Source organism: Lynx rufus, unplaced genomic scaffold, assembly GCF_022079265.1.
Source record: "Lynx rufus isolate CCGP_SWC_20201006 ecotype Redwood Valley unplaced genomic scaffold, mLynRuf1.p SCAF_5, whole genome shotgun sequence".
NCBI lineage: Eukaryota > Metazoa > Chordata > Mammalia > Carnivora > Felidae > Lynx > Lynx rufus.
Genome location: NW_025814867.1, coordinates 38,455,892 through 38,480,412, shown reverse-complemented (window position 1 = coordinate 38,480,412; position 24,521 = coordinate 38,455,892). Strand labels below are relative to the sequence as shown.

Here is a 24,521-nt window from a genome sequence, read left to right as displayed (position 1 = left end):
CTTCTCAAAACAACTTGTAGATTACCTGCCCTACTAACAAGTAAAGTCATTTGGGGATGAAGAGTTCAGAACCAACTATTGGAATTGTACCTTTCTCATCACTTGCGCTGTGGATAAACATCCATAAGTTTTGCAAAGTTTTGTTATCCTTTTAGGATTACCTCCAGGACATTATTCCACCTAAATGTCTCCTAGTCATCATTCACTTTGGCTGAATCGCCTTTGCTCCTGAATGATTGCATAGAGAATTTTATGTTTCCTTAAATGTACGTTCCATGTGTTTACTTTCATTGTCAAAGTTCATTCTTGGTTTCTGTAGATGATGTCTCATGGAGAGAATACCTTCCTTGCATCCAGATAACACATTCCCATCCAGGCCCCTTCCCACTGAAGCCAGAACATGTGAAAAACTAGATACCATATGTTTTCACTCTTATGTGGATCCTGAGAAACTTAACAGAAGACCATGGGGGAGGGGAAGGGGAAAAAAATTTAGGGAGAGAGCCAAACCATAAGAGACTCTTAAAAACTGATGGGGCGCCTGGGTGGCTCAGTCGGTTGGGCGTCCGACTTCAGCTCAGGTCACGATCTCGAGGTCCGTGGGTTTGAGCCCCGCATCGGGCTCTGTGCTGACAGCTCAGAGCCTGGAACCTGTTTTGGATTCTGTGTCTCCCTCTCTCTCTGACCCTCCCGCGTTCATGCTCTGTCTCTCTCTGTCTCAAAAATAATAAACGTTAAAAAAAATTAAAAAAAACAAACCGAGGATTGATGGGGGGTGGGAGGGAGGTGAGGGTGGGTGATGGGCATTGAGGAGGGCACCTGTTGGGATGAGCACTGGGTGTTGTATGGAAACCAGTTTGACAGTAAATTTCATATTTAAAAAAAGTGATGGCACTTCAGATCAACATTGCACACCAGGGACGCTCTTTAATGGAGAGCTGGGATCAGGCCACCGTTACACCTGGAGTTCTTTTTTTTTTTTTTTTAATTTAATTTTTTATTTTTTTAAATTTACATCCAAATTAGCATATAGTGCAACAATGATTTAAGGAGTAGATTCCTTAGTGCCCCTTACCCATTTAGCCCATCCCCCCTCTGACAACCCCTCCAGTAACCCTTAGTTTGTTCTCCATATGTATGAGTCTCTTCTGTTTTGCCTCCCACCCTGTTTTTATATTATTTTTGTTTCCCTTCCCTTATGTTCATCTGTTTTGTCTCTTAAAGTCCTCATATGAGTGAAGTCATATGATTTTTGTCTTTCTCTGACTGACTAATTTCACTTAGCATAATGCCTTCCAGTTCCATCCACATAGTTACAAATGGCAAGATTTCATTCTTTTTCATTGACGAGTAATACTCCATTGTACATATATACCACATCTTCATTATCCATTCATCCATCGATGGACGTTTGGGCTCTTTCCATACTTTGGCTATTGTTGATAGTGCTGCTATAAACATGGGGGTGCATGTGTCCCTTCGAAACAGCACACCTGTATCCTTGGATAAATGCCTAGCAGTGCAATTGCTGGGTCATAGGGTAGTTCTATTTTTAGTTTTCTGAGGAACCTCCATACTGTTTTCCAGAGTGGCTGCACCAGCTTGCATTCCCACCAACAATGCAGAAGAGATCCTCTTTCTCCACATCCTGGCCAACATCTGTTGTTGCCTGAGTTGTTAATGTTAGCCATTCTGACAGGTGTAAGGTGGTATCTTATTGTGGTTTTGATTTGTATTTCCCTGATGATGAGTGATGTTGAGCATTTTCTCATGTGTCGGTTGGCCATCTGGATGTCTTCTTTGGAGAGGTGTCTATGCATGTCTGTTGCCCATTTCTTCACTGGGTTATTTGTTTTTTGGGTATCGAGTTTTATCAGTTCTTTATAGATTTTGGATACTAACCCTTTGTCTGATATGTCATTTGCAAATATCTTCTCCTATTCTGTCGGTTGCCTTTTAGTTTTGCTGATTGTTTCCTTCGCTGTGCAGAAGCTTTTTATTTTGACGAGGTCCCAATAGTTCATTTTTGCTTTTTTTTCCCCTTGTCTCTGGAGACATGTTGAGTAAGAAGTTGCTGCAGCCAAGATCAAAGAGGTTTTTGCCTGCTTTCTCCTCGAGGATTTTGATGGCTTCCTGTCTTACATTTAGGTCTTTCATCCATTTTGAGTTTATCTTTGTGTCTGGTGTAAGAAAGTGGTCCAGGTTCATTCTTCTGCATGTCACTGTTTAGTTTTCCCAGCACTACTTGCTGAAGAGACTGTCTTTATTCCATTAGATAGTCTTTCCTGCTTTGTCAAAGATCAGTTGTCCATACATTCATGGGTCCATTTCTGGGTTCTCTATTCTGTTCCATTGAACTGAGTGTCTGTTCTTGTGCCAGTACCATACTGTCTTGATGATTACAGCTTTGTAGTATAGGTTGAAGTCTGGGATTGTGATGCCTCCTGCTTTGGTTTTCTTTTTCAAGATTGCTTTGGCTATTCTGGGTCTTTTCTGGTTCCATACAAATTTTAGGATTATTTGTTCTAGCTCTGTGAAGAATGCTGGTGTTATTTTGATAGGGAACACCTGGAGTTCTTAATAGCTTGGGATGGTGTTGAGTGAGACAAGGAGATGCACTTTTGATACTGTCATATGAGCCGTTTGAGAAGTAACCACAACAGTTTATGATGTGGGCAACAGAGGCACAAGGAGATGGCAGATAAAATTAAATTTCCTTATAACCTGCAGCCCACTGACAAATACTTGAGGCTGGCTGAGTATAACATTTCTCCAGGAAAACTTCCTACTGTCTTCATGTTAATGCTTTGCTAGGTGGAAAAACAACCTTCTGCTTGAGACTAGATAGGCCTCCAGTATCCTTGAGTCTTCTTTAGCATATGAAAAGCCCTTTGGAAACTTCCCTTTGACTTTACCATTCCCAGCTCCCAAGTATATGATCAGTCTCTCTTCACAGTCCGGAGCAGCTCTTCCTGCCCACAGGTCCTGTCCCATGCTTTAATAAAACCACCTTTTTTTGCACCAAAAGATGTCTCAAGAATTCTTTCTTGACCCTCAGCTCCGAATCCCCATCACTCCAAAACCACATCAGTTTCTAGGTTTTAAGTTTTCTGCTTCTCATTCAGACCCTTAACAGTCTGGGATTTATTTTCAACCACTTTTAGTTTCACACCAACGTAGAAAGCAGACTCCTGTAACAACCTCATATTCAGTAATAAAATGTCTTGTTTTCCCCATAGTCTTCAGTTTGACATCGAGAAGATGCTCCACCGGGTAACATATGAGAATTTAAACAAGCTAATCCACTTGAAAGGATAGCTCTTCTGGGGAATGTGCCCTTGGCTCTGATAAATCCCTAATTGCCCCAAGCAGGGCACCGTGAGTGAAGCCTTAGGGCAGAAAGTCCAGATGACTTGATAAGCTATTGTATCTATCTTCCCACCAAAGGATGTCAGTGTGCTTGTGGTTTAGGTCAAAAGAAATTAGTCTGAGGATTCAGTCTCAATCCAGTTTATGGTTGACTGTTATCTGTAGCCTGAAATTAGCTTACATCTTAGCAGAACTAAGTACTCCAAGCTCAGAGGAAGTCTTGCCAAACTTAAAGAACAGGACGTAGATCTGCATTTGTGTCTGTGACATATACTTGTTTATTTCTCAAAGAACATAATTTTTCCAGCATACTTACATATTCCCAAATGTATTTCTAAATTGTCAGACATTACAAACACTGGCCCCACAGCTCATCCACACATCCAGAGCACACCTACTCTAATCTGTCTTTACACTGTAAATAAGCCTTCACTGGAACCCGAATCACAAGGAAAACCTACTTTAAGCTCAGGTGAGGAAAGGTAAAACATAACTGTGATGCTGGAGTTATTCAGTTACATCTTCATCCAGAGGGCCTAAATAGCAATGACAACAACATCAACAATTACCTCAACAACAGTAGCAGCTACTGCTCCTGAGTACTTTCTAGTTATAGTCCTGTTCTGAGCCCCTTGAGTGCATTTTCTCACAAGCACCCTGGAATAGTTACTATTCATATTCCATTTTATGGAAAAGGAAACTGAGGCATAGCTTCTTGGCTACAGTCACAGAGTAAATGGTGGAACTAGCTAGTCAGGGCATCTAACTCCTGGTGATTATGTTATATGCCTCTAGTTAGCTGTTCCCTAGTATTTTCAGTAAACTGTGTCATCAAAAAGTTAAAGAGAGACCAGACCCTTCTTTACTCTTGTCAGCCTGATAAAGACCCATCCATAATCTCTGGGAGAAAATAAAAGTCATGTGGGCAACCTCTGGATACCAAGACAGCAATGTCACATGAACCCTTGATCTAGCCATTTTCAATTTGGTAATCAGACATGTCCCAGGTGTAGGAAAGTGCAACCTAGGAGAACATACAGGGAACCAACAGATGACAGTGTGTCCATGCACTGATGGAAACCCAGAGGGGCAGCTCTGCTCTCAGCAGCATCCCCAGGCTTGAAGCTTACTCTTCAATAGGGGTTCACAGTCATATCACGTGCTTCGTGTCCCCAAACTGGGGAACTTCCTTTTCTTCCTTCACTTCACTGGCAGATATGTCATCCTGTCACTTCCCAAATTTAAATTACAGTTGCCTCCCAGTACACATTAACCTTTGTATTCTAAAACCAGTCTTCTGATGTATAAAATCATCTACCCAGTCTTTGGCCAAGAGAGTCTCTATTACACCTCTGATATAATTCCTCATCTTTTGTCTGAAAGCAAACAAGGAGTGAAGGGCTGTTATTTTTCCTGATACTGAGCCCGCATTGACTACATTTGGGCATCTCCCATATGGGACTGTCCCATGAAGTGCATATTAATCCACACCGAAATTTTCTACATCCATTGCCACAAACTTCATTCAGAAAGTGTTCACTTCTTTCCAAGGTTATGATAAATTACTCTCCTGAGCCTCTTTCCTACCAGCCTCTCTGTAAATAAGATGCCCAAACTGTCTGCAGATACCAAATGTGACACACCCTTCTCCAGCTTCCATTCACATTCCTAGTCCACTGATCTTGACCTTGAAACCCGTTATACCTCCTTTATTCCTTGGACTTTACTGTTTGGTCTCAACCTCCACTTCAGACAGCAAACAGCCAAAACTCTTAAAGGGGAGGGGCTATTTTTTTTTTTTTTTGAGCTGATAACAATATATAGAGCTAACCTTGCTTCACTCACAATAGATCTGCTCAGGCCCTACCGGCTCTGAGCTTGTTTCAACTTTCTAACAGGATGCACCTCAGGGAAAATTCCCTCTCCTACTTCTCCCGTAATATGGTTAACATTAGGGGTAAACAATTCTGGTGTCCTGAGAGGAAACTCAGAAACATTTCAATACTTTCCTCTCCTTCACTACACAGTTTTTCACGTGCTACCACCACCCCTCCAAGTACACATCTGTCAAATCTACCTCTTCTCCACCACACTCTCTCCCTTTAGACTCTAATGGACTCTTGGGTGGACTATTTCAGTAGTCTACTACTAAATGACCTTCATGCCTCCAGTTTCTTAATATCACAATTTTGCCACTAGTGATTTTTCTAGAACATGAATCTATTCCAACCTCTACTGCCTATAGGAAACAAAAACAAAAGCAAAAACAACAACAACAACAAACCACTTTCTTAGCATAGCATTCAAGGCCCTTTTTAATTGTCCTGAAATTACTTTCTGATCTCACCTGCCTACCTCATCACAGGTAACGCTTGTAGTGTAGCCATACAGTGCTATTTACCATGTCTCAAACCTACTTGGTACTTTTAAACTTCTATGCCTTTGTCCATGCTGTGCCCTCAGCCTGTAGTGCCCTCTCCCAAATTCCTTTTCACTTACCATTAAACTTATCCTTTCTGTTGTGTTGGTCCAAGCCTATTGATAGTGATGCTGTGGGCTAGGAATGCCTGAGGCACACACCTGGCTGTATTACTCATAGAGAAGATCCCACAGACATTTTCTCCACCAGGGCCAATGTTGTGGCTGGACCAGCCCTTGTGGTTTTCATCATGATTACAAGATGCCTACACTTCAGCAAAAACCATCAGGGAACTTTGAGAAATGAGATTTATTATCATGAGTCCTGGACAGTATATACTTGGCATGCTTGAGGCCATGCAGCAAGGTTGTGGGCACACAGAGAGAAAGAGCATGGACCTGGACATCTGCCTTTATTAAGGTCCAAGGGTGGGCTATCTAGGTGTTCACTTGTTCACTCTTTAGTGGCTAATGTAAAGCAAAGAGCAGGAATTAGGGTGTGGGAAATCAGAAGTGGGATCACTCAAGTGGTCAGTCTCTAGGTTACCCAGGGCTTTTCTGAAAGAGGAAATTTTATGAGTGGGACAGCTGAATTCCCTATCTGGTTGTTTAGCTAGTAGCTGTATCATACAGCTGGCAGTATGTTTATTCAAGATGGATGTACTTTGAAATGGATGCCTCAGCAAACAAAAGCTTGATGTCAGTCACTCACACTACAGTCAAAAAGCTTAGTGTCAGGCACTTATACAGCATTCACTTTTCAATACCCTACTCCTCTGTGAAATGTACCCAACCTCTCTATATCCCGTCTTGGTTGGGCTATTTGTTGTGTGTTCAAATAACTCTGTGTACAATGCTTATTTCACTGTACCATAGCTCTTTGTTTCCAGTGTCTGTCTCCCTATTAGATCTTGGACCGCTGATGGCAGGAATCCTGTCATTCACCCTTATATCCTAGCATATGTCATTTATAGGATATCTATTCTCAACCCTAACCTATATTATATTTATCATTCAATGTAGGATACATCAATTTTTTTCCTATTAATAACAAGAACAATAAGAACATTAGCTAATGTTTCATGAGAGCTTTGTAGATAGCAGTCAATATCTTACACACTTTATATGTATTAACTCATTTTATCCTTATATTAGTCCATAGTGTAGATATATACTTATCTCCATTCATAACGAAGAAAACTGAGATTTAGAGGGGTTAAGTTATTTGTCCCTAAGTTATAAATTAGTAAATGATAGAAACGAGATTTGAACTCATATAGCCTGGCTCCACACTCCCAACTCCTAACTATTGTGCCACATTGAAATAGCAAAATGAACCAAGGTGAGTTTTTTCATTTACTTTAGTTCATTTTCTTATTTCCCCAAAACAAATATAAAATGTATGAGTGATTAATTAGATTAATTTGGGTCATACACAAGCTCCACTAATATTTACTCAAGTGATATAGGATGGGGGTGGTGATTCTGGGTGGTACCAGATTTTGGCCCCTGTGTGATGTTCTTCCAGCTACATAATAGTCCCCAAACCTCTGGGGGTGTCTTGAAGACTCCTCCATTTTCCCAGTCACTCTTCCCTTACTGAAAATGTCATTTTTTACACTTAGTCATCAAACACAATTCTTAGAGAAAATCGTATCTCCTCCCCCACCACCCAGCCCCTGTCAGCAGGAGGTTCAAAAGAACCAAAATTGCACCTAGGACCATTGGGATTCACACAATAAGACTAAGCCCTAGTAATATTTCACTGCCTTTCTGGAGGTGCTAAGTGATAAGGATCAGAATGGATTTTGTTGACTTTAATGGGAAAAGTGAGCCTTTTGTTAGTTACTCACCTTGCTTCCCCTCCAAGAAAAACCCAACTTTGGAGCATTCTTTTGGACCATGATTGGATATGGGAGCATCCTGAGATTTCAATATGTCTAATAAAATTCGCCAAAGAATGGAGGCGCGATAGGAGGGGAAGTGCATTATGGTAGTACAGAGATGTGTTTTGCTCTGAAAATGGAGCTGGATGCTCATTGTAAATGAGGAACCCGGAGTGAGATGTTTGAGAGCACAGCTGGGAATATGTGCAAAGCTCACTTTCATTTTCATTTGAATACCATAGAGGCAGCACTCAACTTGCTTAAAATTAAAAGGTACATCAAGAATGCAAAACATTGTATAAAATTTTAACCAGTCAGTCTTTTTAGTTGCTTTTTAATCTCTTATTGGTTCTTTATTTTTCTATACTGTATTTTCATAAATGTTTTGGGGGCTGTGTGGTTGTTCATCATCCACCCTTGGCTTCCCTTTTCTACAGTTGCATGCACCTTTACAGTTAGGTATCCACCACCTGTACCTAATCTTTGTAATCACATTGTGCTTCCTTTTCACCTTGTTTCTCTCTGCTCTTTCTGCTTGGCTCTACGCATACCCTCTCTTCTCATTGCTCTTCAGACACCTTCCTTTCCTTCTTTGACCTCTGACTCCAACAGCCTACCAGTAAATTTGAAACAAATTCCAATCTGGGAAGTTTGGCCCCCCCTTAAATGAAAATAATATTTTCCTCTGAAATCTCTGTGGCTCAACTGTAGGTATTACTCTAATATATTCAAGGTTGTCCATTGCAGAGCTGGAGACTAGAAGGTTTGATCTTGAAATTAGTGAGCAGTGAGCATGGCAGTGAGCATTGGCCTCAGGGATTTTTTTAAGTACTGATAATAATAAAAACAATAACATGGACAATAGCTGCTAACATTTCTTGAGAGCAGGTACCAGGTACCAGGTCCTAAGGTACCAGGTCCTAAGCTAACCACTTTTATAAATATTTTCTCATTGAATCCTCACCAGAAGTCTGGGGAGCATGTTCTGTTATTATCCCCATTGTAATGAGGAAACCAGAGCACAGTGAGTGATGCAGGTCACACAGCAGTGAGAGGCTCTTAATAGCTGGGCTTCAGTGACACCTCAGCAACCACAGGGTAGTTGTGAGTCCTGGGATTCCAGCTAGGGCTGATATATCATGAAGAGCACTGGCAGGTAGTACCAGACAGGTGAACACAAGGTGGGCCAGGGTTGCAGTAGCCAGAGCAAGATGATCACAGGTGCTACAGAAAGGGTTCAGTCTGCGAGCAGAGATCAGAGTTGGAGGTACAAAGCTACTTACAGTCCAAGTCAATGAAAGCAGATAGTGATGGGGAATCTGAAACAAGGTAGGGCAACAAGATGGATGGTTCATGGTGGTGATCAGAAGATTAGGGACTGTAGTGGAACGTTCAGGAAAGGAGGTAGTGCATGACAGGTACCCAGTGGTTGCCACGCTGGAGTTTAGAGGGAGGGGATTCAATCGATGGGAGACGCACTGGCAGATCTGGTGGGGCCACAGCTCAGGGACCATTTTGGGTAATGCTCAGAAATAAGGACAGGTCCGGTTACCAACCCTGGGGCACTGTATCCGGATCAGATGAACAGAAAGGGGGCTTGATACCACAGGAAAGATACGTGCCATACATCTGTGATCTCTCACCTGGGGAGCTGCTATAAACACACATAGCACTACAAGCTGTGTGCCATGGTGTCTTCTTTCTATTAGTTTCTCAAACCCATAGTGTGTAAATGATCTTTTATACCTAAAAGTGAGTGGATTCAAGGTTAACCCTAACAGAATGTCACTTTCACACTCTGACTTGCTCTCTTGAACAAGAGAGTAAGAGACACAGATGCAGCTGGCATGTTTGCGTAACCCTGGGGATGCTGTGTGAACGTGCCACACGTGCTGATATCAGTATATTTATCTCAGTAGAGAAAAGGTAGAAAATTGCCCTCAGAGGCAATGGGGACTTGGTCTGTGGAAGTAGGGCAGAGAGTGGGGCAGGGAACAACTGTGTTTGACTGTAATCGCTTCTATAACATTTCAGTTTTATTGTTTTGTTGTGTATGTGTGCATATCTGTGTGTTGTAAACTTGAAAAAATGTATTAAATTTGACTATCAAGCAATCAGTCCCATACTAAATTAAAAGGTAGAAGGGAGCACAGAGACCATCTGCTAATATATTGTTGCAGGCAGGAAATCTAGGCAATCTAACTGGCAGATATAAGAATTTTTAAAAGAGAAAGAATAGTAGCCAGAGACCATTTAATGTGGGCATAAAGAGGTTCATATAGTGCTTGGAAATCATTATAACACAGCGAGTATTACACTTTACGGGGCCGGTGGTGGTGCTGGGACTTCCAGGAAAGATCCAAGTATCCCCATCACATTCTGTTTAAGGAGGCAGGGAGCCAGGTAATGTATTTTAGCAGGGTTTTTATCAAATGAGGTAAAATCAAGAGAGGAAGATATTGTTCTTATGTGACTTCCCTTCATAACACATAAATTATAGTAAATGTTTTAGATTTTTCTAATTAAACCTGCCAAACTGCACACTCTTTGAGGACAGGGCCACAGCTGCCCCAAGAGGGAAGAAAGAACTTACATAGAGTTTCTCTTTCCTCAAGCCACAGGAGATGTTTAGTCTGCTCAAGGCCAAGAAGGGCCACAGGCCTGGCCCCAGGAGCAGACTTTGGCCTTCCATGAAATGGGAGGAGGGAGGAAGCATTGTTCTTGCTCCCGGTAGAACAGCATTTCTCAGGCCTCTGAGATGCTTCTCACTGAGTCTCACATAAAACCAAAGAACTTAATCTGCTGCCATCATTCCTCAGCTCCATCTGGCTGCTGGAATAATTGAAACTAGAAACGTCTGCTTTGATTGCTGCTGGAAAGGAAAACTTAAGTTTTCGTGGAAAACCTTAGTACTGCCTCAAACAAGAAACCTTATTGGGTTTCTTGTGAAATTCGATTTCTGTCCTCTTGAATTTTCTAGACAGGGAACCAGAAAAAGGCCCTAAATAGATGTGGCAATGGGAACTTTGGGACCCCCAGTTCAATTCATAGCCTAGATAGGTGCCAGGTGGTCCACTGAGGAGGGGGACAGGGAGAAGGGGGATCTAGGCTTACCCAGAAATAAAGCCTCCTAGGGGTCCTCAGCATCAGCCAGAGAGCTCAGAGCCATCAGAGCTTTGAATGTGGCCCGGCATCATGAGGCGGGGGGCCAGGGTGTCTCCACACCTGTCTCTCACTGTTCACAGAGGTTGGACCCAGGCCATCTGCACCACAGCGTCACTGCCTGGACCCACCTTGGAAGGCCAGGCCCTAGCTCCCCCTTCACTCTTTCTCCCTACCCCTTCCTCATTTCCTCCCTGTCTCTCACCTCTCCTAGCCTTCCACCCTCCTTGCCCGTTCTCCTGCTCCTCTCCTCCCCAGGACTTCTCTCCCCCTGCCTCCCTCCCCATGCACTGCCTCCTTCCTCCCTTCTTTCTTTGGGAAGCCAATGCCTTACCCATTAGGCCACAGGGTGACTCTCCCTCTCCTCTTTCCTCATCCCTACTTGTCTCTCCTCCCTGACCCCTTTCCCTCCCTCCTTTCTCATTCCCTCTTTTCTCATTCCTTCTCTCAATCTGACTTCAAATAGATAAAAGAGATCTTTCTACTCTAAGAAAATCAAAGGTTAGTCCCTACCAGAGGCTCTTCTCAGTTCCACATACAATAAATAGCTACCCATTTTGCTCCCTAGTTTAGAAAGAAGAGGCTATTCATTGCCAGAAGACAGTGATTTTTTGAAGCATCAGAAGTATTTTAAATAAGCTGTCTCTGCGCTGCTTTCCTTTCACTGGACAGCACACCTGCCAGCTGCTGGCTCCTCACCCTGCTTTCTCCTCCTCCACCTGGAGAACAGAATGGCAAGGGGGCTAAAGAAGTGTTTGCAGGGGTAGGAGTTAAAGGGAAGACCCCAAAGCTCTAGGAATTGAGGCATTCACAGGACAGGTGCTGGTGGAGCTTGGGTGGGATGTCTGAGGCCCTGAGCTGCTCCTCCTACTCCTCCCCTAGTCTTCCCAGCCTGCCTCCAGACAGACAGAGGCCCACTTTGGAGCAGAGGAAGTTCAAACTCCAGGACCCTCAACTGCTCTGGCCCTTTCGAGGCCCTGGGAAGAAACCCAGCATTGTGTTCCCATGGTCCTATGTTTTTGCAAGATTTGCAAAAGGAACATATTTTAACCACAGTGGGGTTTGATGACTCTTTCCACTACAGTTTCCCCTCAGTCATACCTCTCCTCTGGTCTATTGGCCCTGGAGTGGGCATTTGGGGGATCCGACTCAGGGGAAGCTGAGTTGGGAATGCATTTAGTTTATATTTAGTAGGATATGTTTGTGTGGTCTGCAGTCACTTCTGTGCATGGGCAAGTCATGGCTGGCCATCGCAGTGCAGGAATGGCTTATAAGAATAGTGCCACAAGGCTGAATCAAAGTTGAGTATGTCCTACAGCGCCAGGCTTCAGAAGTCTGTGGGCAGTTGTAGAAAAACAAGGCTTGAAATGTCCTGAGCCTGAAGCTAGTCTGTGGAAAATTCTTCCAATCATGAGATGTGTAAAATTCCAAGTGGAGGATTCCGTTCTCATTGGTGCCCCCATCAAAACAGAATTCAGGAATATATTCGATGACGCAGTATATACACTGACAAGCCCACTGTGCTTTGTTTATGGGAATTGCACAAAATGAAATTTATCAGAAATCTTGTGTTTTCAGGGCATTAATGTGTAGCAGCACTGCACACAGCTGGCATGTCTGTAAGCAGGCATGCTTTAGTGCCTCCCAATTATCAATAATTTCGATCGATCTTGTTAGAGGAAAGACTACCTTATCTTCCTATTCTCTCTTGTACAAAATCATTGCCATATAGAGAAAGTATCAAAGTATGGAGGCAAAACTTACAGAGGAAAAAGTTATTTTAAAAGTGTGTTAGGCAGTTAATTTGAATATTAATTATTTTTATGGATTTTGAAACGTCTGTTGCATTTGCCAGATTTTTAAATCATGAAACGTTTTGTAATTTACTTTTTCTTTCCCAAAAGTCATTTCCATACCTAATTTTGTGGTCATATTTTTGTATTAATTTTTTTTTCTTTTTTATTTTTTTACTGTTTATCTATTTTGAGAGACAGAAAGAGCATGAGCAGGGGAGGGGCAGAGAGAAGGGGAGACACAGAATCCAAAGTAGGCTCTAGGCTCCAATCTGTCAGCACAGAGCCCATCATGGGGCTCAAACCCACAAACCATGAGATCTTGACCTGAGCCGAAGTCAGACGCTCAACCGACTGAGCCACCCAGACACACCGTATTACAGGCTCTTTTAAAAAGAGGCCCGCACGTCAAATTGTCTCAGCCTCAGGCCCCAGAACGCTGAATCCTCTCTACTGGCAGCTTTGGTGAGCATCTGGACAAAGGCCTGTTCTTTTCTGTCTCCAGGAGCCTGCTCCAACCCAGCCCCCACATTCCGGGAGCAGTTTGGTCAAAGAGTCCTGCAGAGATAGCAGGTGGCCTTTCCTCCAGGATCTCTATTTTCAGGGCTGTGGACATTCTCAGGCTCCTACTGTTATCGAGAGACAGCAGTGAGGAACAGGAGTTGGTGCTCAATCTCACTAGCTGTGCTGAGGCCCAGCTGTACAAGTTCTCATTTTGACACGAATGCATTTGAGGTTCTTTTGATTCAGGGAGAGGTAGGATGGTTTTCTGCCAAACCTTTCCTTTGATCTGTATCATATTTGGTTCCAGTGATCTGCCACACAAAACTGTTGCGTCTCATCTGCAGCAAGGCCCTTACCAGTTTTCTCATTTCTTTAACAGAGTTGGTGTGGATCTGGATGAAGATCTGAAGGAGCCCACCTCACACCAGGCAAGTCAAAGAGGCCAATTCATAGAGTATAGAAATATAAAATGTTCTGTTTCATGGAATCTTCCATGCTTCTCCAGCATGTGGCCAAGGGGCTCAACCTAAAGGGCACTGCCTCCACTGATAAAACACACCCAATGGCTATAAAATACCTGGGAATACAGGGTATCAATAACCTTTGTATAACCTTTAGAATGCTTAGAACTAGAATGCACTTGCACCCTCTCTGTGGCAACAAGAAGCTGGAAACTCTACAGTATAGAAGCAAGAGCATGGTTCTTGGAATGAGGTAGCCTGGAGTTCAAATCCTCTGCCTAGGGACTTGCTAGCTAGGTAATCTCAGTGAAATTTTATTCAGTGCATATCCAATGCATGTTGGGCACACATGCCCAAATGGACCTGTTTCTCCTGCACAGCTTCTCATTAATCAGGTCTAGGTGTATAGAAATATTGAAACATTGAAAATTTGCAAAAGCACAGCAAAACTGTCTTGGTGATCCATTCCTAACTTAACCACACAACCATTCTCTGCAGAGACCTGAAAATCCTTAGGGAAATTTGTTCAAGATAATGTGCTGTTCCCTCAAGTACAGGAAATGTATTCCCCAAACTCTGAACTTGAACCTGACATCGCAGTAGAATCTGCCATTGGCAATTTTGCATTAGCCATTTCTAATTCAGTACTTAAAACAATTGTGTAGGAATGTTGCACCTTTTGTTGAAATTGTAAGCAGATAGACACAGTAGTATAATATAAGTAAGTGATGTTGCTTAATGTCTCGTGTTATGATCATATCTGGATTTAAAGAGGATCCATCTCTTTTATTTTGTGATTTTTTTTTTCTATAATGCCATCAGTGAGGCACAGCTGGTTAGTGCTCCTGGGCAAAATGTTGCTACTTTCCTGGTTTACATAGACATAAAGAAGGAAGGATCCTGTGCTCTATAAAAAGGCCTGGAAAATTAAGTTGGTGATGATCCTGGCTTATTGTACTTTCAATTTTTTTTTTGTACATGTGTTTCAAGGCCAGGCTGGTGCTGTTTTCTCAGACTCCATAGCCCAGGAAACACACCTCACTGCAGGAGTGAGCACAGCAGGTGTGCCAGCACACTGGGATTGGGGCCAGCTTGGTGACCTGAGAAGGGAGAATAAAGCCCATCTCCTTATACTCATGGGCTGTAATGAGTAGTTAGTAAGGTGCCATGGTGGCTGATTTTTGAAAAGCATTTTCATCTCATATAGGTCAACTAATCCATCCTCCTACCTTCAAGCAAAACTTTTATCTAAATTCTATCTTTCTCTTCTAACTTTTTCTTTAAAAGAGATAGAATAAGAAAATGCATCAAAGCAAATTCTTCATCTTTCTCTAGCTGCCTAATATTTTGAAATCACATATAATTATTAGGAAGATTACCTAGGAGCCTAACTCCTTCCTTTTACAATTTAAACATTTTATTTTAGCTCATTCACACCATTGTTAATTCAGTAATAACTCCTACCTGAAGGTACTTAAACCAGTAGAAAGTAGTAGTAGTAGTTGCTGTTGTTGTTGTTGTTGTTGTTAGAGACATGAGATAGGGCAACTAGGTCCAGTGAAAACTGCGTTGTATTTGAATCTCCAACAGTTGTTTTACCTCTTTGAGTCTCAGTTTCCCTATGTGTAAAATGTGGTTGATAATAATGTCTACTTCTCCAGATTGGTATAATGATCAAGTGAAATTATATTTATGAAAACTACGAAACTTAATTTAGTTAAACCCATCTCATCTTATGAAGGATTTGTGGCAGCTTACCCATAGAATAAAATAATAGTAAAATATTTTAAGAGAATTTTAAAATTCAATAAATAATATTACTAACAGCAGAAAGTCAAAACCAGAGGGATAAAGAGAATCAAGAATAAGCAGATCATAAGGTCCTATATACTTGCTTAGTCAAGCCACAAGTGAGCTTTGGTAGCCAAGGTGGGGAAAGAGGAAAAAATAATCACTAATACACTAAATTATTATCATTAGAGGGAAAAAGTGTACTCTCTCCTCAAGCAGTACAAAACTTCGCAGGCCACCATTTTAAAAGATATTTCTCACTTGGGGCTTCCTGTACAGGACACATAAAGAGCTGTACAAATGTTAGCTAACTAATCTTATTATAAATTACATGGTTCCTACTGAACTTCTGCTCCTTCAAATAATTTTGTTTTTAAGAGGTGTCCTGGAAGTGTTCCTATTCATAATAATATTTGACTACCAAGGTAGCTACATTTCAGAAAGAGATTTTCTCCAAACCTTGGAATAATTCTTATCTTCCGTGTCAAGTATAGGAAACAGTGGCATTGAGCTAGAAATTAAAAAAAAAAAACAAAAACAAACAAACAAAAAAAAACAGTGTCCATGCCACTGCCAACTGACCTGGACAGTTTTTTTGTTTTTGCTTTTGGTGTTTTTTTTGGTACTTTCCAAACCATGTGTCAAGAACCTCTTTGCCCTCATTTTGCCTGACATCTCTTTGCTTATTATCAGCATCTGTTGCTCTGGAGGACTGAAGAGCATAAACCCTCATTCTTAGGAGGATTGCATGTTTCCACTTGGTTTGCATGTATTCAATTGGGCTAGTGTTAACAAATAAGATGATTTTCGCACCAGTCAACTTCTAAAAATAGAAGAAAAAGAGGAAGACTATTTTTACCAAAAGCTAAAAATTTTACAGTTATGGCAATTACTGATTGTATACTCTCAAAATCAGTAACAAACACACGTTATTATATTTTTTAAGGAACTTCTTCTTTCTCAGTTGGTGGACAGTAAAACAGCCTTTGGGAAATGCAAACTTCTGTCACTAACCAGCAATGTCACGATTTTCCTTTTTGCCTTGCAACAGCTTTAGAGTGTGAATGGTATTATACTTTTGCTTGTACCAGACCCAAAAGCTTTAGAAAGCATGTTCTACATACAGGTATTAAAGTTTAAATATGTACTCTATGCAAATGTGCTTCTTTGAGAAATGGGAGATAGTACAGTTGTGAATTTTATGTCTCTTAAATTTAAAAGCAAAAACAAAAGAACTCTGAGACTCCCACCCCCTCCCCTACTCCCACCATAAGAGGTTTTCCTTGTAATTGATGCTGAGTTTTTGAAAACACAGCACTGCACAGAAGTTGAGAATCACTGGAGCATCACACTTGCCTTAATATATTAATAGAAATTCCTGCTGCCCAAGAAGGCTCACCACTGTTGCTTCTTTTTCCCTTTTTGCCATTTTTCTCATAATCATTCTAACATTTGTTGAGTACAGACTATTGCTAACACTTCTAAGCACCTTGTCTGTATTAATTCAATTTCCAAGATAACCCTATCCCTACGAGCGGATACCATTGTTATCCCCATATTACAAATGAGGAAACTCTATACAAATAAGTTAAATAGCTGGTCCAAGGGTACATAGCAAGAAGAGGTGGAATGTTAATCTAGACAATCTGGTTCCAGAACTTCCACTCTGAAATGGTATGCTTTCATGCATTCATTCATTCATCCATACAATCCACCATGTCAGAGACTAGTCTACAGGTGAAGAGGATGCAGCAGTTACCAGTTCAAAGTTTTCACTCACAGAGCTTTTGTTCTAATGGACGATGCTGATGAGAAAAAAGGTAAATGATGTGAGTACAGCAGATAAGAGGATGGTGAACAATGGAGGAGAGGCTATTGCCTCATCAGGGCGGGCCTTTGTTTTTATTTGATTTTTTTTTAATGTTTATTTATTTTTGAGAGAGACAGAGAGACAGAGAGAGCACAAGCGAGGGAGGGGCCGAGAAAGACGGAGACAGAGAATCCAAAGCAGGCTCCAGGCTCTGAGCACAGAGGCCAACACAGGGCTCGAACTCACAAGCCATGAGATCATGACCTGAGCAGAAGTCGGACACCTAACCAATTGAGCCACCCAGATGCCCCAGGGTAGACCTTTCTAAGGAAGTGGCATTTGATCAGAGGTCTGAATGATGTGCAGAAGTGAGCCGTGTGGGATCTGGAGAAAAAACAGCCCAGAAAAAGGGTACCGCAAGGATGAAAGCTGTAGAGTCACAATGGGTTATGGTGTGCTCCATGAGTAGCAGGAAGGCCAGTGTGGCTGTGAATTGGTGAACAAGTTAGGAGAGATGGACATGAACTGGGAGAAACAGAGAGCTGCCAAATCATTGGCCAAGGTGATAAGTGTGGTTTTATTCTACGTGTGATGGAGGGAAAACCCTTAAAGGTTTGGAGCTTGGAAGTAATGGAATCAACCCTTTTTAAGAACTCATTTTTCTCCCATCTGTACTCTTCCAACTATTACAATGAGGTTAATTTTCATCTCTTCTAACATAATTTTTATTTTTTTTAACACTGTGCTTCTCTATGTGCTCTCTCAATGCTCACTTCCAATTTTTTTTTTGTTCCCATAGTTTCTTCATTGAAATTCTGGTTTTGGTTGTCACTTATGCTTCTGTGTAACCTGTGTGGATCAGTTCTGGTCACTGCAGCTCAAGAAAGTCAGAGCAGAGCTGAGAAAGGTCCAGAGAAGGGCAACTTCAATAACTTAGCAGAGGGAGATTAAAAGGATTACTATTTCTCCTGCAGAAAGATTAGCACTAAGAAGGAATACAATAAAGTATCTATAAAAATATGAAGAGTGTGGGGCGCCTGGGTGGCGCAGTCGGTTACGCGTCCGACTTCAGCCAGGTCACGATCTCGCGGTCCGGGAGTTCGAGCCCCGCGTCAGGCTCTGGGCTGATGGCTCAGAGCCTGGAGCCTGTTTCCGATTCTGTGTCTCCCTCTCTCTCTGCCCCTCCCCCGTTCATGCTCTGTCTCTCTCTGTCCCAAAAATAAATAAACGTTGAAAAAAAAAATTAAAAAAAAAAAATATGAAGAGTGTGAGTAAGGTGAATGAAGTCTTGTTTGCCAATTCCCAGAAAACCATAACCTGGAATACCCCTAAAATCTGAAAGCGCTCATTTGAGGAAGAATAAAAGGATTCGTTCTTCTGCAATTGATACTTATTTCTCATGGTCATCTAGAGTTGCAAGGGCTGGAAATATAAGTAGGTTCAAGAGGAGAAGAGATTAATTAGCAGATGCTGGTATCATCTCATCTTTAAATAAAAATTAATTTTTCCCTGTGAATTCTCAAATCTAATATCCTAATTAACATATAGGAAACAGAATAAATATTCATGTATATATATGAAAAATATATATGAAAAAATTAATTTTTCCCTGTGAATATTTTCAAATGTCCTAAGAAACTTATAGAAAACAGAATAAATATTTCCATGTGTGTATACACACACACACACACACACACACACACCCCAGATTTAACAATTAACATTTTTCCAAACTTGCTCCTATACTGTTGGAATTGACCTCATAAGAATATAAATTCCATACTATACCTCCACAAATATTTCAGAAATAGTATACTAAGCTCTATAAAATTGACCTGACCCAGATGAGGGGTTTTTATGTTGCATTGTAACTAGTAGAGTTTTGAGAAAAATAAAAGGGATTTTTCACAGCAAATATCCTAGGTTTTCCCTTGGTAATACTGACTTTATTTGGGTTATAATTACTTTTGTTTTATACATCCAAAAGTGTATTTCCTCCAACTAATTTTTACTGCATAGGACTAAATTCCATATATTTCTCTTACCTATACATTCAATCATTGCATATTCTAGAAAGCAGGAATGATATTGAGAAAGAGGAAGTGGAAGAAGATGGCAACTACCATTTAGTGAGCACTTTTTATATATTAGGTGCCATGTGTATACCCACTTTTCTTTACCGTGGCCAATCAAAACACCTGTTATCACCCCTAGTTTATAAATTACAAAATTGAAATTCAAAGAATTAAAAGAACTTTCCCAAGACTACCACCACAACAACAAATTCCAGACACTTCAGCAACACCCAAACTCTAGTCCCTAGTTCCTTGATTCAGTGAGATGGCAGCTCTCTGCTTGGACTGTTCTCAGCGTGGACTCTACCTTCTTGCACTGCAATGGGAATAGGGCCTCCAGGCAGGGTCCAGGAGAATATAGGCTCACCTCATCCGTTGTCCTTCTCTTGAGAATCACAGGCTTTTGCTGCCTGTCATCTAATACCTAAATTCTAACATATTCTTATGAAACCAGTTATTCTATGATTGTCAACCATTACATATTTTAGAAGTAGGCTTATAAGGGAATACATTGTTTTGTTTTATTTTCAAATGTATAATACTATATATTCCAATCACAAGTCTCAATATGAGACTCTTACCTTTGCTTTGGTGTTTGTGGTTTGGGACACCATCACTAGGGGACATTATGAGTAAGATACTCCAAGGTGCATTTTCCATTATGATGTGTGTACATGGATGTAAGTGTGTGTGTGTGTGTGTGTGTGTGTGTGTGTGTGTACATGCATATAAAAGAGCACACCAACTAAATTGTGATATAAATCAGGCATTAGTTAAGAATACTATGAAGTATAGTGAAATGATGTGAATCTCCTCCTGCCTGTAAATTGGTCCATCATTTTATGCCTTATATTCAGTCCTAAATCCCTAACATGGTATACTAGATATAGGATAAGTTTTGATATAGTCTTAAGGGGGAAATATATCTTCTATACCCCAAATATGTTACCTTTGTGAATGCACTTTGTAAACTACAGAGTTGTGACGTATCATCTTATTATCTCTTCCCAATTCCCACTCCAATGCCTTTTACACTGGGAACCGATGATTCTAGTATATAGTTGTATTAGCTTTCTATTGATGCATAACAAATTATCCCAAAAATTAGTGGCTTAAAACAGCAAAGATTTATTATCTCACAGTTTCTATGGGTCAGGAATTTGAAAGCAACTTAGCTGAATGTTTCTAACTTGAGGTCTCTCATGAAGTTGCAATCAGAATGTCAGCTAGAACTACAGTCATCTGCAGGCTTCACTGGGGCTGGGGGATCTACTTCCATGATGGCAGAAGGCCACCAGTTTACTGCTGACTATCGTCAAGAAGACTCATTTCCTTACCACATGTATCTCTCCCTCCATAGAGCTACTTGAGTGTCCTCACAATATGGCCCCTGACTTCCCTCACATGGTCTAACACCAGATAGCAAGGAGGAAGCCACAATGTCTTTTTATGACCTAGTCTTAGATATGGCACACCATCACTTCTGCTCCATTCTAATGATTAAAAACGAGTCACTAAGTACAATCCACATTCAGTAGGAAGGGAAATCAATCTCCATCTTTTAAAGGAAAAAGTGCCAAAGAATTTATGGGTATGTATTTTTAAACCACTGCAATATTATATTATATTTATCTGAACCAAATAATTTATTTTCCCCCAGATTAACTTGGATGTCCTATACAGAAAGGCTATTTGAACAAGCCCTTTCTTTGTAGCTAAACCATGAGTGTAGCCCATCTGGTAGTTTATCTTTGTCTACATGTCACCATAACAGTTTTATCCATCCTTGACTAGCTCTTTCCTTCATTTTTTCTTCCCTAAGCATGTATTTTCTGACTATACCTTCTAGAGAATATTTATGAATTCATCACGGCATGGGGATGGTGAGAAGATTTGTATAAAGTAGTTTCTATGTGGAAGCTAAGAATTAATGATATACATTTTAAAATGTAAATTTGGAAAAATTTCCTATTGACCTTTAATTGTATTATGCTCTTCCTCAAAATCCAGAATTTTTTCTCCTTAGGGGCACAGAATCTGGCCCTCTCCTTGGAAATTAGAAAATCAGGGCAATAAACTTGAAATTATTATATAAATACATTTCAAATTGTGGGGAAATGGCAGATCAAAAGTACTGCTATCAAATTTTATTCAAAGGTACAACTTGTAAAAATGCTCTGGAACCCATAAGGAGCTCTACGGGCTTGTTATGATAATTATTTGTCTTTATTATAATTCTGTGCAACTTCCACTGACATTAATATTGGATATGAAATCTCAAAAAATAGAAAGGAAAATCTCTGTCTCCTAATCCATGGAATCCCCCTGAAATGAGGAGCAATCCCACATGATTATCCCAAAGCAGAGTTCATCCAGTTCACTTAACAAAGGCCCCACATTTGAATATTGATAGAGGAATGTATTTGCATTTGCTTAGTTCTTTTTCATTAAGGTTAATATAACAAACAGTCCCTTCTTGCTTCACTGTCTGGATTTCACAGATTTCTGGCCTGAGCCTTTTGTTTTCTCCCAGAGGTCTAAATAAACATAAAACAAAGAACACCTTCACAATTTTCCTATTGCTTCCTCTCTGGGGAGGTGCTAAGGGTGAGGGCATCACTTAAAAGGTAAGGACTCACTCCCTTCTGTGCTCAGTCACTTCCCAACCTCTGGTTTATTCCTTTGTCTAAGGAGGAAAAAGAAAGATATCTAATGTCCCAGTCGCTTTTACCTTTTCCCAGAAATAGAAGATAATAAAGGAACCAGAAATTGCACATATATCAAGCACTCTGCTTCTTAGAAGTATCAAGGGCAAATAAAAGTTAGGATTCAATGCTCTTGAATCTCTGGTTTCCATTTACAACCGTGAAACATGAGGCTCAGAGTTGATAAGTGTATTGTTATTAAATGGTAAACGGTAGAGAGTCAGAACTCAAATCTTGGTTTTCAATTTCTGTATCCTCTGTGTGTTCCAACATGCACACCACTTCCCCTCTGAGACAAGGAACTCAGAAGAAAAGAAATACTGCTAGTGATAAAGAAAATACCATCAAATTCCAGATTCTACTTCTAATGACTGGTCACATCCATTGTCCTTGGGTGTGAGTTGATCTCTGCTTCAGAGTAATCTAGGTAAATTAATGCTACCTGCTGTCCTCTGCCCATCTGGACCCTCCCAGAGGCTTGCCCTCGGTGCTGCCTCATCAGATACCTTTCCTGTTCCAGGGTGACTGCAAAGGCTGGCCTTCCCTGGGCACATTTATCTTCAACCCCCAGTGAACAAGCAGAGCACAGAGTAGACTAACTCATTTATTTCTACTCATTTATTGATGGCCTTTCATAACCGAGTTATTAAGTCATCAATAACTTCAGAAAAATAAATGAATGGATCCAGAACTGGGCCAACAGATATTTAAGATACCCACTGAAAATTTTATCTATGATCAGCAGAAAAGTCAATGCTGGGTCATCAGTGGCATTTCCCTCACCTGGGAAAATATGGTCTATGTTTTATTCTAATTAGAACCCAGTCAATTTCTTTACAAACTAGTAAAATAAATAACATCTCCAATCTCTCAAGTAAAATAAAGTTGAAAAAAATTTACATTTGTTAACATTTTCCAAAGTGCTACCTAATATGTGCTGCTCTTATCAACTGTCAAAAAAATATCTCTGAAAGTCTTGCCAGAAATAGAGTATAAGATATTTCACTAGTGCTTGCGAGTTCTAGTATATTCCCCTCAGGAAATAAAATAAAAAGGATAGGGAAGGAGGAAAGAAAGCCAGAAAAGGTTTTTCTAAGACCTTGAAAAACCCTTGAAACCAGTATCTAGGAGTCTAGAGAAATTCCTAACAATGATGTTAAGTTTCTATAGGGACACTTTCAAAGCCTTCAGCACTTTACCCAGCTGATGGGAGGCATGCATTTTCATTATGTTTGGGGATGTAGGTAGCAGCTCTGTCTTAACTTACATGATCACCCCAGAATCCTGACCTCATCGCCCTATTCAAATATTCTTTTTTTTTTTAAATGTTTATTCATTTTTGAGAGACAGAGGGACAGAATGCAAGCCGGAAGGGGCAGAGAGAGAGGGAGACACAGAATCTGAAGCAGGCTCTAGGCTCTGATCTGTCAGCACGGAGCCTGATGCAGGACTCGAACCTACAAATTGTGAAATCATGACCTGAGCCAAAGTCAGATGCTTAACTGACTGAGCCACCCAGGTGCCCCCCGTATTCAAATATTCTTTTGCCCTAGTTTACTCCCCACTTATAACTTGGGGCCTCACCTGGATGAGAGGAATCTTGGCTGTTGAGAGGTCCCAAGTGTGTTTGGAAGCCTCTCTGTGCCCCAGTTGCCTCAGTTTCCTCATCAGTAGAATAGGAATGATAATAGAACATACTTCAGCTGCTATAATAATTAAAAGAGTTAATCTATGAAGAGCACTTAGAATACTGTCTGGCACATGGTAAGTTTTCAAGAAGTATCAGCTGTGATTGTTGTTGTTGTCATTTATATATAAATATAATATTTTCCATATGATTAGGACCTTGGAGACCAGCCAATCCAATTTCTTCAATTAGTTTTTCAGGCTAGGAAGCTGCAGCCCAATAACTTATTTAATGTTTGTACTTTCTAAAGCTTAAAGACTAAGTGAGATACTGGCAAAAAGAACATCACCTTTGGAGTCCAGCAGTCCTACAATCAAATTCCAGATCTGTTGCTTGCGCTTGCTGTGTGACTTTGGGCTCATCTCTTCCCTTCTCTGGGCTTCTCTAGGTCCTCACCTATACAATAGGTGTCAACACAACTACCCTGATAGATAGAGTGTTTTGAAAGCTGAAAACTAATGACTAAAAAAAAAGTTAATGACTGAATAATGGGACTAGCATGCTGCCAAGGAATTAATGAGCATTCAGTGTCGTTGTTGCAAACGTCATTCAGTGGGACTGCTGCAGAGAGGGTGCTAGAGGCTGGGAGAGCTCACCACCACACAGACCACCTATACTTAAAAACGAACAGTCAAACCCAAACTGTGATTTGCTTACACTAATTTCTATCAGTTTTCTTCAATGACTATCTTGTCATCAGTAGATGTTAGAGCTAACAAAAATTTCCTGTGCCTGCTGATGGGTAAGATTTTGTAAGTCCTTTATTGTTCTTAAAGAAAAGGAAAATGGAGAGATAGACAGACAGATAGACAACTCTCTACTGTTGGCCCCCAATTTTTCTAACTAGTTTGCTTTAGGGT

General features: G+C 40.8%; 1 protein-coding gene across 2 annotated transcripts in view; it reads left to right on the top strand.

Annotated features, from left to right (window-relative positions):
* The window catches only part of SLC9A9 (solute carrier family 9 member A9), a 571,642-nt gene that overhangs the window by 441,210 nt on the left and 105,911 nt on the right, over nucleotides 1-24,521 (top strand). For both annotated transcript variants that reach the window (XM_047098595.1, XM_047098596.1), the window contains exon 13: nucleotides 13,512-13,560. In XM_047098595.1, coding sequence (XP_046954551.1) covers nucleotides 13,512-13,560 — 49 coding nt within the window. The remainder of the gene's footprint in view (nucleotides 1-13,511; nucleotides 13,561-24,521) is intronic.